The sequence below is a fragment of the Echeneis naucrates genome, chromosome 1 (genome assembly GCF_900963305.1).
Source record: "Echeneis naucrates chromosome 1, fEcheNa1.1, whole genome shotgun sequence".
Classification (NCBI taxonomy): Eukaryota; Metazoa; Chordata; class Actinopteri; order Carangiformes; family Echeneidae; genus Echeneis; species Echeneis naucrates.
Window position 1 is genome coordinate 21,298,567 of NC_042511.1, and position 13,603 is coordinate 21,312,169.

General features: G+C 39.2%; 1 protein-coding gene and 1 pseudogene across 3 annotated transcripts in view; both read right to left on the reverse strand.

The window, feature by feature from the left end:
• Positions 1–2,209: 2,209 nt before the first annotated feature.
• Positions 2,210–3,734, reverse strand: LOC115042901 (toll-like receptor 2 type-2; annotated as a pseudogene).
• A 2,398-nt stretch (positions 3,735–6,132) lies between these two features.
• The window catches only part of LOC115049963 (transmembrane protein 131-like), a 34,213-nt gene continuing 26,742 nt past the window's right edge, over positions 6,133–13,603 (reverse strand). Inside the window, exons 23-34 of one of the 3 annotated variants that reach the window (XM_029512655.1) lie at positions 13,033–13,218; positions 12,655–12,804; positions 11,979–12,528; positions 11,765–11,877; positions 11,383–11,552; positions 11,071–11,277; positions 10,840–10,918; positions 10,378–10,484; positions 10,123–10,255; positions 8,986–9,035; positions 8,640–8,773; positions 6,133–6,627 (exon numbers count right to left, since the gene is read on the reverse strand). In XM_029512655.1, coding sequence (XP_029368515.1) covers positions 6,319–6,627; positions 8,640–8,773; positions 8,986–9,035; positions 10,123–10,255; positions 10,378–10,484; positions 10,840–10,918; positions 11,071–11,277; positions 11,383–11,552; positions 11,765–11,877; positions 11,979–12,528; positions 12,655–12,804; positions 13,033–13,218 — 2,188 coding nt within the window. In that variant the 3' untranslated portion in view covers positions 6,133–6,318. Of the gene's footprint in view, positions 6,628–8,639; positions 8,774–8,958; positions 9,036–10,122; positions 10,256–10,377; positions 10,485–10,839; positions 10,919–11,070; positions 11,278–11,382; positions 11,553–11,764; positions 11,878–11,978; positions 12,529–12,654; positions 12,805–13,032; positions 13,219–13,603 lie in introns of all 3 variants that reach the window. The other 2 variants (XM_029512638.1, XM_029512647.1) reach the window with 2 other exon arrangements.

Consider the following 13,603-nt stretch of genomic DNA (forward strand, 5'->3'; position numbering starts at 1 on the left):
GAGTGGCCCCAAACTGTTGTTCACCTTTGCGACCCTGACTCCTTGATGGTCACTGTCACTGGAGAAGCTCTTTTCTCTCTCATCTGGACTCCCTGTTCTTGCTATTCTCAGCAGGTCGTCGTAGTAACGCAGACGCCCGCTGGTTGTCACAGAGAGAGAGTCGCTGTAGATGTCACAGGCCTCTTGGTCTCCGGAGCAGCGGCCAAAGTACCGCTGAACATCTCTACTGATGAGGTCTGCGAACCTTAACAGCTGTGTGGTCACGTCCAGAGCAGAGTGGTCCGGATTTAGATAAACCTCTAAACATTCCTCCTCTTCCTCTTGAGCTTCAGATTCTTCATCCTCCTCTTCTTCATCTCTTTCTTCTTCATCGTCCCTCTCCTCCGGCTTTCCCTCTGGCTGCTCTTCCTCCTCAATGTCTTTGCACAGAGAGTGCTGGAAAATCAGGGGGAAGTAGGCTGGAGTTGGGGCCTGGATGAGAAAGTTCCTTATGACGCCTGCAGCCATGTTGGCTCATTAACACTGGAGGAGACAAAGAAGAAATGTAAGAATATATAAGGAGAAAATTCTGACTGGATAAAATCTGTTAAAAAGCTTTTTACCTTCAGAAATGCAACTCAGCAGCCAAGTTCAAGTCAGGGAAATGGTCTGGCCTGGGTCACTGATGGATCCAGGTTTCTGTACGTGTGTGTGTGTGTGTGTGTAATACTGGTCCAGGAGGATTCCCACTGTATATATACCTCTGCTCAAAGCCACAGACGTGTCTGTCTCCATCGGATGAGGCAGCTTCCAGAACAAATATTTGCCTGCCGGACTGGTCAAACATACTTTGTTTGCTTTATCACTGGGCAACCGGGGAGGGTGTCCTCTGCTAATGGATCCTCTGCCAGGGGATGATGGAGAGTGCGTGCGCACACACGCACGCACACACACATACGCGCCTAGTTGTCTTTTCCACCCCCGATCAGGCCATTTAAAAGATAAAAGAGCATGAAATCAGATCATATGCTGTTTTGACTTCTAAAGGGGAACACTCAGAGCTGACATCAGCCCATCACTTGTAACCATCAACACCAGACCAACCCAGATGCACAGGCGCACTACGAAACAGGACACACTGCAATGTCCTATTGCTTTATTTGGGCACAACAACAAAACTCACAAGTCCAAGATGTCAAACTCCCTAATGGCCAATGAGGACAAAAACCAGATGCAGAGTTGACTCTTGACTGATCATTCATTTACATTAACCGGTTACTTAGACAAATGAGAACACAACTGGGACAGTTCATATGTTTTTTGTTTTGTTTGTGTGTGTGTGTGGCCACACAAATAAAGATATCTAAAACTTGAAAATAGAGCGCATTTTATTCTGAAAATAGGTTCATACTCCTGGACTCTTTTTCTTGAAATTTAAATTTCAATTCTGTGGGTTGTTGCTTCTGGCAGAGATCTTTACCTCTCAGCATGTTTGAGTTGTTGTATATCAGCAGCTCTGTATATTTAAACATGCATCAACCATGAAAAAAATGATTTGATGAAGTCCCACACTCCAATAGATTTTAGCGACCTTTATGGACATCTGTAACTCTGTACACATATGCATGTCGAGGATGAATGCGATTGTGTGTTTGTGTGTGTCTGTGTGTCTTATCAGGACACCCTGGCTCCCTTGGCCTGCCTGTCATCAGTATCCTGGCTTCTATGTTGATTTTAGGGGTAAAGATCAATAGCAGCAATATGTCAGCTCTTAAGAGCCTGACAATGAATTACACGCAGTTTTAGGCACACAAGCACATGAACACACAATACACACACCCCCACACACGCACATGTACGTATACATACACATGGACTTAAGATGCGTCTTAAATATTAATTTATCACATTAAAATAAAAACTTATTCAAGCTAAAAATGACTGGTTAATCAGTCACATCTGAAAGGTGGCGCCTGGGTTATATGAGCTAATAAGTCTAACTATGTTAAGTGGTCATGTAATAATAATTTATTTTTGTGATGGGAAGTATATTCATAAATCAAGCTTGTAAGAAAAATGTAAAACTGCACCTTCAACCATCTGTTGTAATCCTTTTAGTATTTGCTGTTTATTTATTTATTCTTTGCTATGCCAATTTCTACATCTCCTTCCTTTATTAACTTCACATTTGCATTACATTTAACACAACAATAATGCAATGAATTTCTTGTGTTAAATTTGTCAGGTCTTCATAAAGGATTTATTGATAAGATCTAGACCTGCTCTTGAAACTTTGAACTGGTAGCATAAATAAAATCTAACCTGACTTGAATTTTCATCAGGATACAATCTTTATGGAAACAGCAGACAGCACACTCTGGAAAAAAAGATTTGGCGAGAGATTTTTGCTTAAACCCATCAGGGAGTAGATTTTCTGAACGTATTATATTTTTTTCCAAGTAATTTGTGCACACATGATCAAAGTAAAATAATTGCTCTGTAAATCATAATCTTAAAAGAAACAGTGTAAACACAAGTATCTAGTTAGAAATGAAGGCAACAATTGGCATGGACATAGTTAATGACATAAAAAATGTTTGAGAGTAAAAGTAAAACAAGTCAACAAGTCAAAATAGATTAACATGCAATTTTTCAACTTAAATTCATCAAAGCATTGCCATTTAAGTGAAGTTATTAGAGTTAGACTAAAAAGTATCCTGGGTATATACCCCAAAACAACAACAACAACAACAACAACAACCAGAACACTGAAATTCAAAAGGCCACCTTCACAGGTCAGTCACATCATCTGGCAGATCAGTCACAGGCCTTGTAATAGCTGCCCTCAAATTCTGCCAGAACCTGCTGATCTGATTGTCGTCATTGGGCCACTCCAGGTACGTCCTCAAGTTCATTAATTTGTGCAGAACTTTTTGGGGATGGTCTCTCTGTCAATGGGTACAGAATCAGCACCACTGTATCATTGGTTTGGTCAAACAGTCTGAAATGGGTGTAGTCCAGCTTGTATTTGCACCATTCGCTCCTGACAAAAAACAGAGAGAGTGAAAAGCGTTGTATGACTCTTCTCAATGGCGTCCATGATGTTGTCAATAATCCATCCTACAGGCAAGAAGTCTCTCTTGTGGAGGCAGAGGAGAAGAGGGGAATCGGACTGCTCAAGCTCTGGGAGAAGGTACGCTTTCACCCAACTGGCATCCATTTTACTGAAGGACACAATGGCATCGTACTCAAGCTCCCCCTTATTCAACTTTCACTTTCTCTTAGCTCTCAGCCAGGCACTGGTCATCCTCAAATACCAAACTACACTGAATTTGTGATACAAACCTACAATTAGCAGCAAAACTGTTAGGGTGACTACAGAGAGTAAAGATAAGGATGTGGCCTGGTGGCACTCAAACACAGACAATCTCACTTCTGTTACACTCTTTCCTCTTGCTGCTTCAGGGGAGTCACAGATGTACAATGAGAACTTGTCTGCAATCCTCACAGGATGTTGATCCGAGTCGCTTGTTATGAACGACACTGTCACATGAACAGATGTATGTTTTAGAAGCAGCCTCCAAACTCTTTACATTCTTATAATCATTTAGCTTTTTACTATTGAATATCTGTAAATCATTGTTTTGAATTGAGATGTGTAGAAGATGGGGGTATAAACTACCATCAGGCAAACTATGAATCTTGTTCCCAGAGATGTATAACTCTTTGAGCAAAGGTAGTCTGTTGTCGAACATGCTTAATTTAATGTCAGATAGGTCAAGGATGTGTAGACTTTCGGGCAGAGAAGAGGTCTGCATTGTTAAATGTGTTGAGGAAAGGTTCAAGGATCTAAGATTGTGTGGCCAGTTAAAAGTCTCAGGCATGCTAAGAAACATATTCCCACTCACGTTGATGCTTTGGAGATTTTGATCGAATGCAGGTGATTTCTGCTGACCAAGTGTCACATGGCTGATCAGTCCAATTTGACTCAGACTTCCTTTAGTGTAGCATAGAAGGTTTCTTCCTTCAACATACAACTCTTTTAGACCACTAAGCCCAGAAGTCATTTCCTGTGATGTACTGAAGGTGAGGTCCTCCAAAATATAAGGTCTCTAATTTCTTCAGTGGCTTGACCCTATGTTTTGTATTTGTTTCCCAAAAGATTCAAGTATTGAAGGGAGAAAAGGCTCTTAAACCATCTAGCAGACAACGCATCCAGCCAGTTTAGGTCCAGCTTCTCCAAGTTAATTAGCAGTTCAAATGCTTCTTCCTGGATTGCTCTGATTTGGTTGCTTGACATGATCAAAGACCTCAAACTGGAATTATGAAATAAAATCATCTTTCTCAATTGTCTCCAGTCTATTGAATGAGATGTCAAGTTCAGTGCTGAGAGGGCTGCAGGGACTCTGTCTAGGTTTTGTCTTGAGCAATTACACAAGGTTTCTTTACATAAGTGACACTATGATGTAGAGTGAAAAGTGGTGATGCATTAGGAGAAGGATAAACAGTAGACATGTCAGGATCTTCATCTTGACTTCCTGTAAAAGAAAGAAAATGAACAATCAAGTTTTCCCTCTGAAGAGAATCCATCAATAAACAAGTCAAGATACATACTAGCTACTCTGTGAATCTGTCTAAGGCACAAGGGTGCTTTCAGCTAAATGCTTGCAGGTGTTGACCACAAACCACTTTTGAATTTGGCACATTAAAATACAAATTTTGTATACCTACAACTATAGGCTGATAGGAACATTGTTTATGTTTCAGATATTCAACCATAAATCAAAGTAGGGAACACATGGTCATAGTAATTCGTGGGTCCTGAAGGAATCAGGGGATGACGGAAGTCTTGGTTACCATTCATGATGCAGGGAGGTTTAACATCTGCACCAAATGTAATGACAAGCTCAACATTGTGACCGTGGTGGAGTAAAAGTGGTTATATATTAAACTAACAAAAGTTCAACTGTGTGATTGTGTGAAACAATTATTAAAACAATTAATGATGTCTGAGCTCCTTTGGGGAGGAAAGCAATTGCATTTAGCATTCTGTCAAAAATACAATGTTGCATTTTTCAGCAGTAAACATCAAGTACATCTGAAATACGTTCAAGCTTTCAGTTGATATTGCATATATCTTGGATAACTGTTTGCATAACACTACATTGGGGCACTGTCTTAGGCCTATATGTTGGGAGAATAAATAATAAAAAAAAAAAAAAACTAATTTAATTCACTTCTGCAAACGAGTCAGAATAGAGAAATATGTGGCCATAAAACAAAACCAATTAATACATTGATAAGAAAAATACAATTATTATAATCTAAATCAAATAATAAATGCTTAATATTTGCATTTTAAGTTCATTTTCTGGGCCTAAACAATGAATTCAAGCTAATTGAAAAGTTCAAGTTTTCAGTTTATCACATGAACACATTAATTGCTTATGAGAGGTTTTTAAATGTTAGTTAGTAGAAAAGATATTTCTATAGGAGATGAGAATGACAGAGAAGGTACTTAAAATATAAAGTGAAAATACCTTGATGGGTCTTGACTTCTTTGACAGCAGAAATTTCTTGTTCTCCTTCAGTGACAGTCAGGACACAACAAAACGCATATTCAGTGATTCAGTTTTCTCTACCAGTTCCCTAGTTTCGGTGATTACTTCCCTGTGAATTAACATTTTAATTCTGTTAGCTAAGGAAGTAAAGCAACTTTCCTGCCACAGTTGTAAGAGAGGGATGCGGTTCGACAGAAATCCACTAAAAGTTTGTTGAAGCGGGTTCACAAAGATCCATAAAAATGGTGAAAACACTAGAATTAAAGTCACAATTAATTTTGTTCTCGCCTCAATGCCTGTTTTTTTTTTTTTTTTTTTTTTAAATAAAAGGTAGCAAAAAAAAATGTGTGGCTTCATTTGTTTAGGTTTTTTAGGCTTTGGTCTTTGGAAAAATGATCCAGAAAATAAACCGGCGACAATTACAGGTCTGAAGGATGGTTCAAATGGTCAAATTTTACATGGCAGCCAACAGACAATAACGGTTTGCTGAATGGTAATAAAAAAAAAAAGTTTCAAATATTCATGTAGAAAAGATTTTTTTCTTTTTTTATTGTCTATGATCAAAACTGCAAAACATCTAGAAAAATATACAACAAAGGGTTAACCTTTCACAACATTTAACATTTGAAAATGGGAACATAAAAGAAAAGGAATATTCACATTTTCCCCAATAATGATAAAAGAACATTCATTTTTATTTCCTTTTTCTTTTACTTATCAATGTTTCATGTGTTTGCAGTTATTGTTTATGTCTGCTGTTTTGTTTTGTTTTTAAATTTTAAACATCTCCACAGTAGCCAGAGTCATTGGAGAGCTGTGAGTTGGAGCTGCGGTTGGAAGAAGAGTTCCAAATGTCAAGGTTCATGTGCGGGCCAAATGGGTGGAAGCTGGAGTAATGGGTCGGTCTACAGGTCCCCTCCCCCTCCCGGCTATAGGGAGAGTGAGGAGGAGTAATGGGGGAAACAGGGGAGATCGGGGCTGATCGCTCAGGTTGGAAGTGGCTCTGGTAGGGCTCACTCTGAGGTGTCCAGATGGATCCAAATAGGCTGGACATAGGTGAGAGGCTGCGGGTACCTGGGAAATATGGCTGTGAAAAATGAAAAGATGGAGAATATGTACTGTTAATCAATTTGTCTGAACTTTCATTTGTGTGTTTGGGTGCTTACATGCACAGCTGTCTAAAGATACTGCCTCCCAATATTATATTTCCTTGGCATTTCCTGACCTTACCTGCCACTGTGCTGTCCTACGACTGGATGCACATCTGCCCTGACACCACCTGGCTGTTAAATTTCATCTCTCCTTTTCAGCATAAGTAAAATGACCTTTTTGATCAAGTAAAGACAAAGTTTCTCCCCATCCTGAGCTAATACATCATCTCTTTAGGCCAAAGTGTTTAAGACACTGCCATGTGTCCTCTTTCTGACCGCAGCTTTGCTGAGTTTGTGACTCTTCTCTTCCGAAAGACTTGCCTGATTTTGTTGGCTTAGTCTCAAAGGCAAACATTTCAAATAAATAAATCCTAAAATGATGATTATTTATTCAAGGAATATATCAGCTCTACACCAATATTTCTAAGTTTTAATTCACTTGCCTGTACTATGCCACTCATCATGCAATCCACCTAGTAATCCTTTAAAACTGAGAGCTTGCTGATGTGGCCTATAAGTAATGTAATATATTTTATGCTATATTGTAATACACAAAATATATAGTGATATTTAAAAATTTATTCTAAAGCACTTCAAATATTTTTTTTTCCCACAAACTACCAGTTATATTGCAAAAACCACATATTTAACTAGAATTGAGAATCAAAAGGAAGAAATGTGCTCTTTATTTGTGAAAACCAGCAAATGGTTCAGCTCACGAGAGCAAATTGGCTTAGGATGAGCACTTCATCTTTGCGTAAGATCAAACACTGATAGCTTTTATAAAAAGCAGAAGCTGAGGAATTTACAAAAACTTTATGTGGGGCTTTTAAACCACATGTGCTTGTTCTTCATTTTGTTTGTAGAGTGAAATGATGAAGAGAAATGCTAACATCTTTTTAAAAAGCGACATGAGTCACAGCAGCTTTGACAATAATACGCTGTCAATGCCCACTGACTAGTTTCTGTAACCACAAACTGCAATCATTCAGCATTTCCCTAATGGTCTACACATGTTGAAGATGTAATGCTCATTCATATTATACAATGACCTTAACCATTATCTTAATCATTTTGTGTTTAGATGGAAAAGGAGAATAAGACATATGAACACTGGACACACAACAGTCTTAAATCTTAGGTAGGATTAATGCTTAACAGGATTAAAGAACATATAAATTTGTGTTATACAGCATTTGTTTTCTAATTACTATCATCTACCGGACAGACAGTTCATTGCAGTTACTTTGACAAGCCTGATAAACACAATCTTACTGGGACTTCAGGCCGCTAATGGAAAGTGACCGATACTAGAACTACAAGAACTTTTTAGTTCCCCCAAGAAAAGTACGGCAAACTTTTACTTCCCGATACTTTTGGTTAGGATTCAGCTTTAAACCACATCCTGTACATCTGTACCAAAATGTCCACTGCCTGCTTTGCACTTCTTCTTGGTGTTGTGTTCTGTATGACTCAGAATTGGGCAATATCGATCATAAAAACAATATTACTCTGAATGATAATCTTAACGACTCATTATTGTAATAATCTTTGAGAAAACAATCACTATAAACACAGCTATGGAGAATATGGATGATTGAAAAACGGTCAGTAAATAAGAAGGCTGAAAGAAAAATCATAGATGCATAAATTCAATGATGGATAGAATATTAATTGGAACTTGTTTATATTATATTTAGGGAAAAGTGCCTAATATTTTAAATTCTTCTCAAATGTGGGGATCTTTCGTGTTATATGTGATACGAAATGTAATATTTAAAAATATATATATTTTATACACACAGCTAACATAATTAATAAAGAAATTAATGGAATAAATAGAGAAAATTATTGTTTGTTGTAGCTCTATGTCATGCTGTAAATTTCATGGCCTGAGTTTGGCAAACGAAATAATCTGAGGTCTGAGGGTTGTATTGTGAGTTGTTACCTTGCTGCCCACACAGGCAGCTGTGTCCCAGGTTGAGGGTGAGTCCTGAGGCTGTTCCTCATTCCAGCTGGTATGATTGCTGTGTGCGTTCTGACCCTCCTGACCAGCAAAACCACTGGAAAATGTCCCATTACCTATGAAACGATTACAGAGAACAAAGCTCAGCTTGATTCTCCAGAGTCCTTGAGAATGAAATATCAGCAGCTGTTGCAGTATGATTTCACCCCACACCAATTTCCTTTTCATCAGAATCCTACACTATGCACAGAGCAAAATGAATATAAAACTGGATTCTAGTGCACGTAAACTGCACTTGAGCTTGTACCAATGTAGTGGGCTTCCTCACAATAAGTGTAGGGACTGTTGCAATGGCTGTTGGAAGTACTCCAAGTAAACCTGCAGGAGAGGAAGGAAACATTTCATCACCTCAAAGTTTAAACAGGGATGGAAAAACATTTAACACTGATTGACAGAAAAACAAGATATAGTGCTGCAGAACTGGGAGGGCAAGTATCCAAATTGTAAGCTAGTATAGACTAGTAGTAAAATAGTACAAGTTATTTTAAGCACCGAGGTTCACACAATTCCAGTAATGTAATTGAGTTTTCGAAGGATTTATTATTATTTTTTTTTTTTAACATTTAATTTGCCCACATTGTGTAAAAACGCAAGCATGACAAATACAGGCTTCTTAAAAGCTGCTGATCTTAGAGTGCAAAATGTTTGGCTTTTGTAGCTAGCTTTTCATGAAGTTTGTTTATCTTCTTCACAGACAGAAATCTGATTTACTGCTGGAATAAAAACATACTATCGGGGTTCTTGCATCATTTTAAGAATAAAATGTAATGCTTTTAAAGACCTTTTTAAGACCTCAACAAAGAAAATTTAAGACAATCTTTTTTTCTTTCACTGACAATTTAAACCTGGCCCCGCTGTGGCTAGCTGCTGCCACGTACTACTGGTGCTTTCCTCCTTTCATATGCGACTCGACAGCTTTGACACCCATGGTCCCTAACAAGTCTTGTTGCATAATTTGCACATTTGCCTCATTGTTGTTTTAAGCAGCCGCCAAGCAGCTCCTAAATGCATCCTCTTCCATCCATTTGTTGTCAAACTTGCACTTTACACACCCATCTTTGCATGTTGAACCGGTCATGGCGTGTGCGTAATGGCGGCACGCAGCCCGACATATGTCTGTCACTGACGTACCGTAAAGCAGCTATTCATCGTGGAGTCTCTCATTTACTACACGGTCTTTGTACTAAGTTAATCAAACAAATACACACTATGTTTTAAGGTCAGCCACTGTGCTTTCCCACCAGCATTAAACACTCTGCCTGGAAATTAAATACCTACAGCAAATTTATGGTGAATTTAAGACAATTTAAGGTCGTAATTATCCAGATTTTAATTTAAGACATTTTAAGGACCTGGGAACCCTGTCAATTCAAGATCTTGAACCACCACACATTTAAACACCTACCCATTGTACGAGCCAGTGGTTGCTGGCTGAGGTATGTAGGGCAGTGCCTCAGTGGTGTTGTATCTGAACTCATTGGTGAGGGGTATGGATGGAGCTGACCACGTCTCTTCAGGCAAATACTGAGCAGTCAGGTCTGTGGTAGAACACAAAAACTTTCCATTAGAAATTACAAGTCATCCACAAGTCTGACAGTTAAAGAAAATACATTTTTTTAAACTTTGCTTAGAAGTAAATATTCATTATAAATGAGTTTACCTATGTTCCTGTCCACTCCTGCAGCAACAGCTGCAAAACTTGGGGCAAAGGTGGAGGCTGGGGGATCTGGGCTTTGGCACACGTCTTTACGGTACAAGCTATTCATGCTGAAAAGAAATGAAGGTTACAAGTCAAACAGGGACTGGATAGAAAAATGTTCATACCCTCTCAGATAATACGAGTTCATGCCTGTTCTCCCGATTTTATGTGGGAAAACACCATGTCTAGGTTGATTGGTGACTCTGAATTGTCCATAGGTCTGAGTGTGAGTGGTTGTTTTTTTTAATTGCGCAATGAAATCCACACATGGAATGTGTTTCTGACAGCCTTTTCTTAAGAACAATTTTTAAAAGTGTGATCTAGATTAGAGATTATAACAAATGGTAAACTATAAGTGCATGTTTCTTGGGATGCTCATACAATCAGTCAGTCAGTCCTGAGTATTGGCGTTTGCTTTGGTACCTCAGAGCCTTGTGGTTTGTATTCATCGTCTGGTAGCAGTCTCTCTCTACTGGGTAGACACCATACTGCATGGAGTCCCCTATAAAAAACAAGAAACAAATATCAAAATTTAGTGAATCATGACTTTTACTTTCGGGTTATGTACCTAAATGTAGGAAAAAATTGTGAAACTTGTTACTTCAGCAATTAAATCTGGCTTCAAGGTCTTATCTTTCAAGACGAGATCCTTACTTTTTCTAGATGAGGTAGTGCAGGCATGTGTCCGGGCATTGGGGTCCTTGTCTCCTTCCATGCTGCTGGTGCTGCTCCAGCTGCCCCAGCTCCCTCTGCTGGCCCTTACACTGCCTGACGAGCTGCCGGAGTCTGATCCTGACTCACACACACCACCGCCACGCCTCTCTGTAGCACACTTTCTTCGAGTGCGGGTAGGACACACACCTGGAAGAAATAAACAAAAGCCAGTGACATTAAAATCAATTGTTCAGTTGGATGGAAGAACTTGGGTTTGGAGAATTGCAAAGAAAAGTGACCAATCAGACTGACCGTTTTGTTTGATGGGGCTCTCAGGACTGTGTCCAGGCTTAAGTGCTTCTGACTTGGAGAAGTTGCAGTAGCGGTTCCTGTTGTGGGTTCCACTGCTGTTGCTATCACCTGTTCTCCAGTCAGGCTCTTTCTCCTTCTCTGGCATCACTAGCACATTGTGCTCAGGAGCACTAGTGCAGTAATTACAAACAAAACCCATTTATTCTTTTTTGTGCTTGATAACACAGGCTGCTATATAACACTTTCACTGAATACACTATAATGTAACTCCTCACTTATTATTTAAATATTACACAATAAAGACAACTGTCGTGTGCTATTTTTCTATGAAATATCAGTATTAATGTTCAGATATTGTAAATATTGATAAATTGGGGTGTACCTGGACAGATTTTCTGTCTTCCTGCGGCGACTCTTTCCCTTGTTATGCCCTGGTACATTGCTAGCCTCTGTGCTTGGTGCTTTCTTTTTTTGTGCTTTGGCATCTTCTCTCACCTAGAGTGGTTAAACCATAGAGTGACAATTTCTCATAGGGACCCATCAAATTTTAGTATTTCCAACATGCATCGTCTTTTAAATTAAAGGGCCTTTCTTACCTCCAATTCAGCACTGTCCCTTTTCTCAGACCCGATCTTCCCTGCATAGTGCTCAGTGCAGCTCTTTTCTACAGAGCTGCACACCAAAAGGCCTGGTCTCGGACCTGGATGCAATGTGATGTTATCTGGGAAACCAGCAGGCATTTCCATGGGAAACATAACTGTTGGCACGCTATCCTCTATTGTGCTGCAGGAATCTTCTTTCACATCTGGGGATATCTTTTTATCCAGCTCATTAATGAAAGCTGGTTCATTGTTGTTGCAGATATCAGGCTCCAGGGTCAGGGGGGCATTGGGTGTCAGGTCTTCATCTTCTTCATCCATCCTAACAGCACCAGCTGCTGCTGTAGAGAAGCTGGACTTGTATTTGGTATAATAAAGTGAAACCTTATGTTTCTTTTGTGGCTGGGCTGGGGTAGTTGAGGAGCTCTTCTTTGAGGACTGAAGACGTTGGGTGGGACTGTTGGCCAAAGCTGGAGAGCCACGCCCCTTACCTTTATCTGAGGTGTGACAGGTGTCCACATAGCTCTTACAACTTCCCTTTGTTTTACTGCATGAACAAAACATATATTCAAGTATCTTAGGACCAGAGAAATGTATGTACAATGTACAATGTACAAAAATAAAATGTTAACAAATTGTACATGTAAACAACACAAAAGAGGATTAGACATACTTTACTCCATTGGGAGTTATGGTGTTTATGGCGCCATTGTCTCGAGACAGGACAGAGTTGTGGTTGCTTCGGATGCTGGGTGTGGAAAAGTCATTCAGGATATAATGAGCCTGACGAAAAGCCATCAGACACACGCCAAATAGCGAGAAGCTGCAAAAAACAGAAATACAAAAGTGTTTAAAACATTATTTTCTTTAAGTAATCTCACATTTTTGACATGCACTTGCTCTCAGCTTATATATATATATATATAGAGAGAGAGAGGAGTGAGGCTCAGGGTTTACAGTCTCTCCAGATTATTTTAAAAATGTATTCTGACTGTTTCAGTAAAGCAGCGTCATAAAAAATTTACTAATAACCCAATTAAAGGGTACTAACCAGGTGAAGATGAGGGTTATTACCCAGAAGGTTTCCTCCCAGCTTGGGCCAGGAACCACTTGAGCGCAGAGAGGCAGCATGTGGTGTGGCAATGTTACATTGAGGATGAAAGGAAAAGATGTGCCACGAGATGTCACCAGAGTGAGGTCCCGAATCACCCAGGATGAGGTGAAGTCTGGGGTGAAACTAAGGATAGACATGTGGAGACATAAATTTGAGGGAAATCTATTGGGATAACTAGAATATACATATAAAAAAGTGTGTTTGGGTATATCTGCTCCAAACTATACATTTGTTGGCTTGAATTAACTTTTCATGTGTCCATAGGCAGTGGGGTCTCTCCAACTGAAGTTACCATGTTGCACTACCATTTCTCTATAGAAAGGTTCAACAGGCCAGAGCTCTGCCAAAGGGATAGTCCACTAAATACGTTATCTGTTATTAATAGAATTAATAGCATTTTTAACTCTATCCTGAACCAATGGAGGCATGAGAAGGTTCAACAGAGTCACTAAATAGTATGGGCCAAAAATATATTTCTGAAATTCTAAATATATTCATCCACACAATA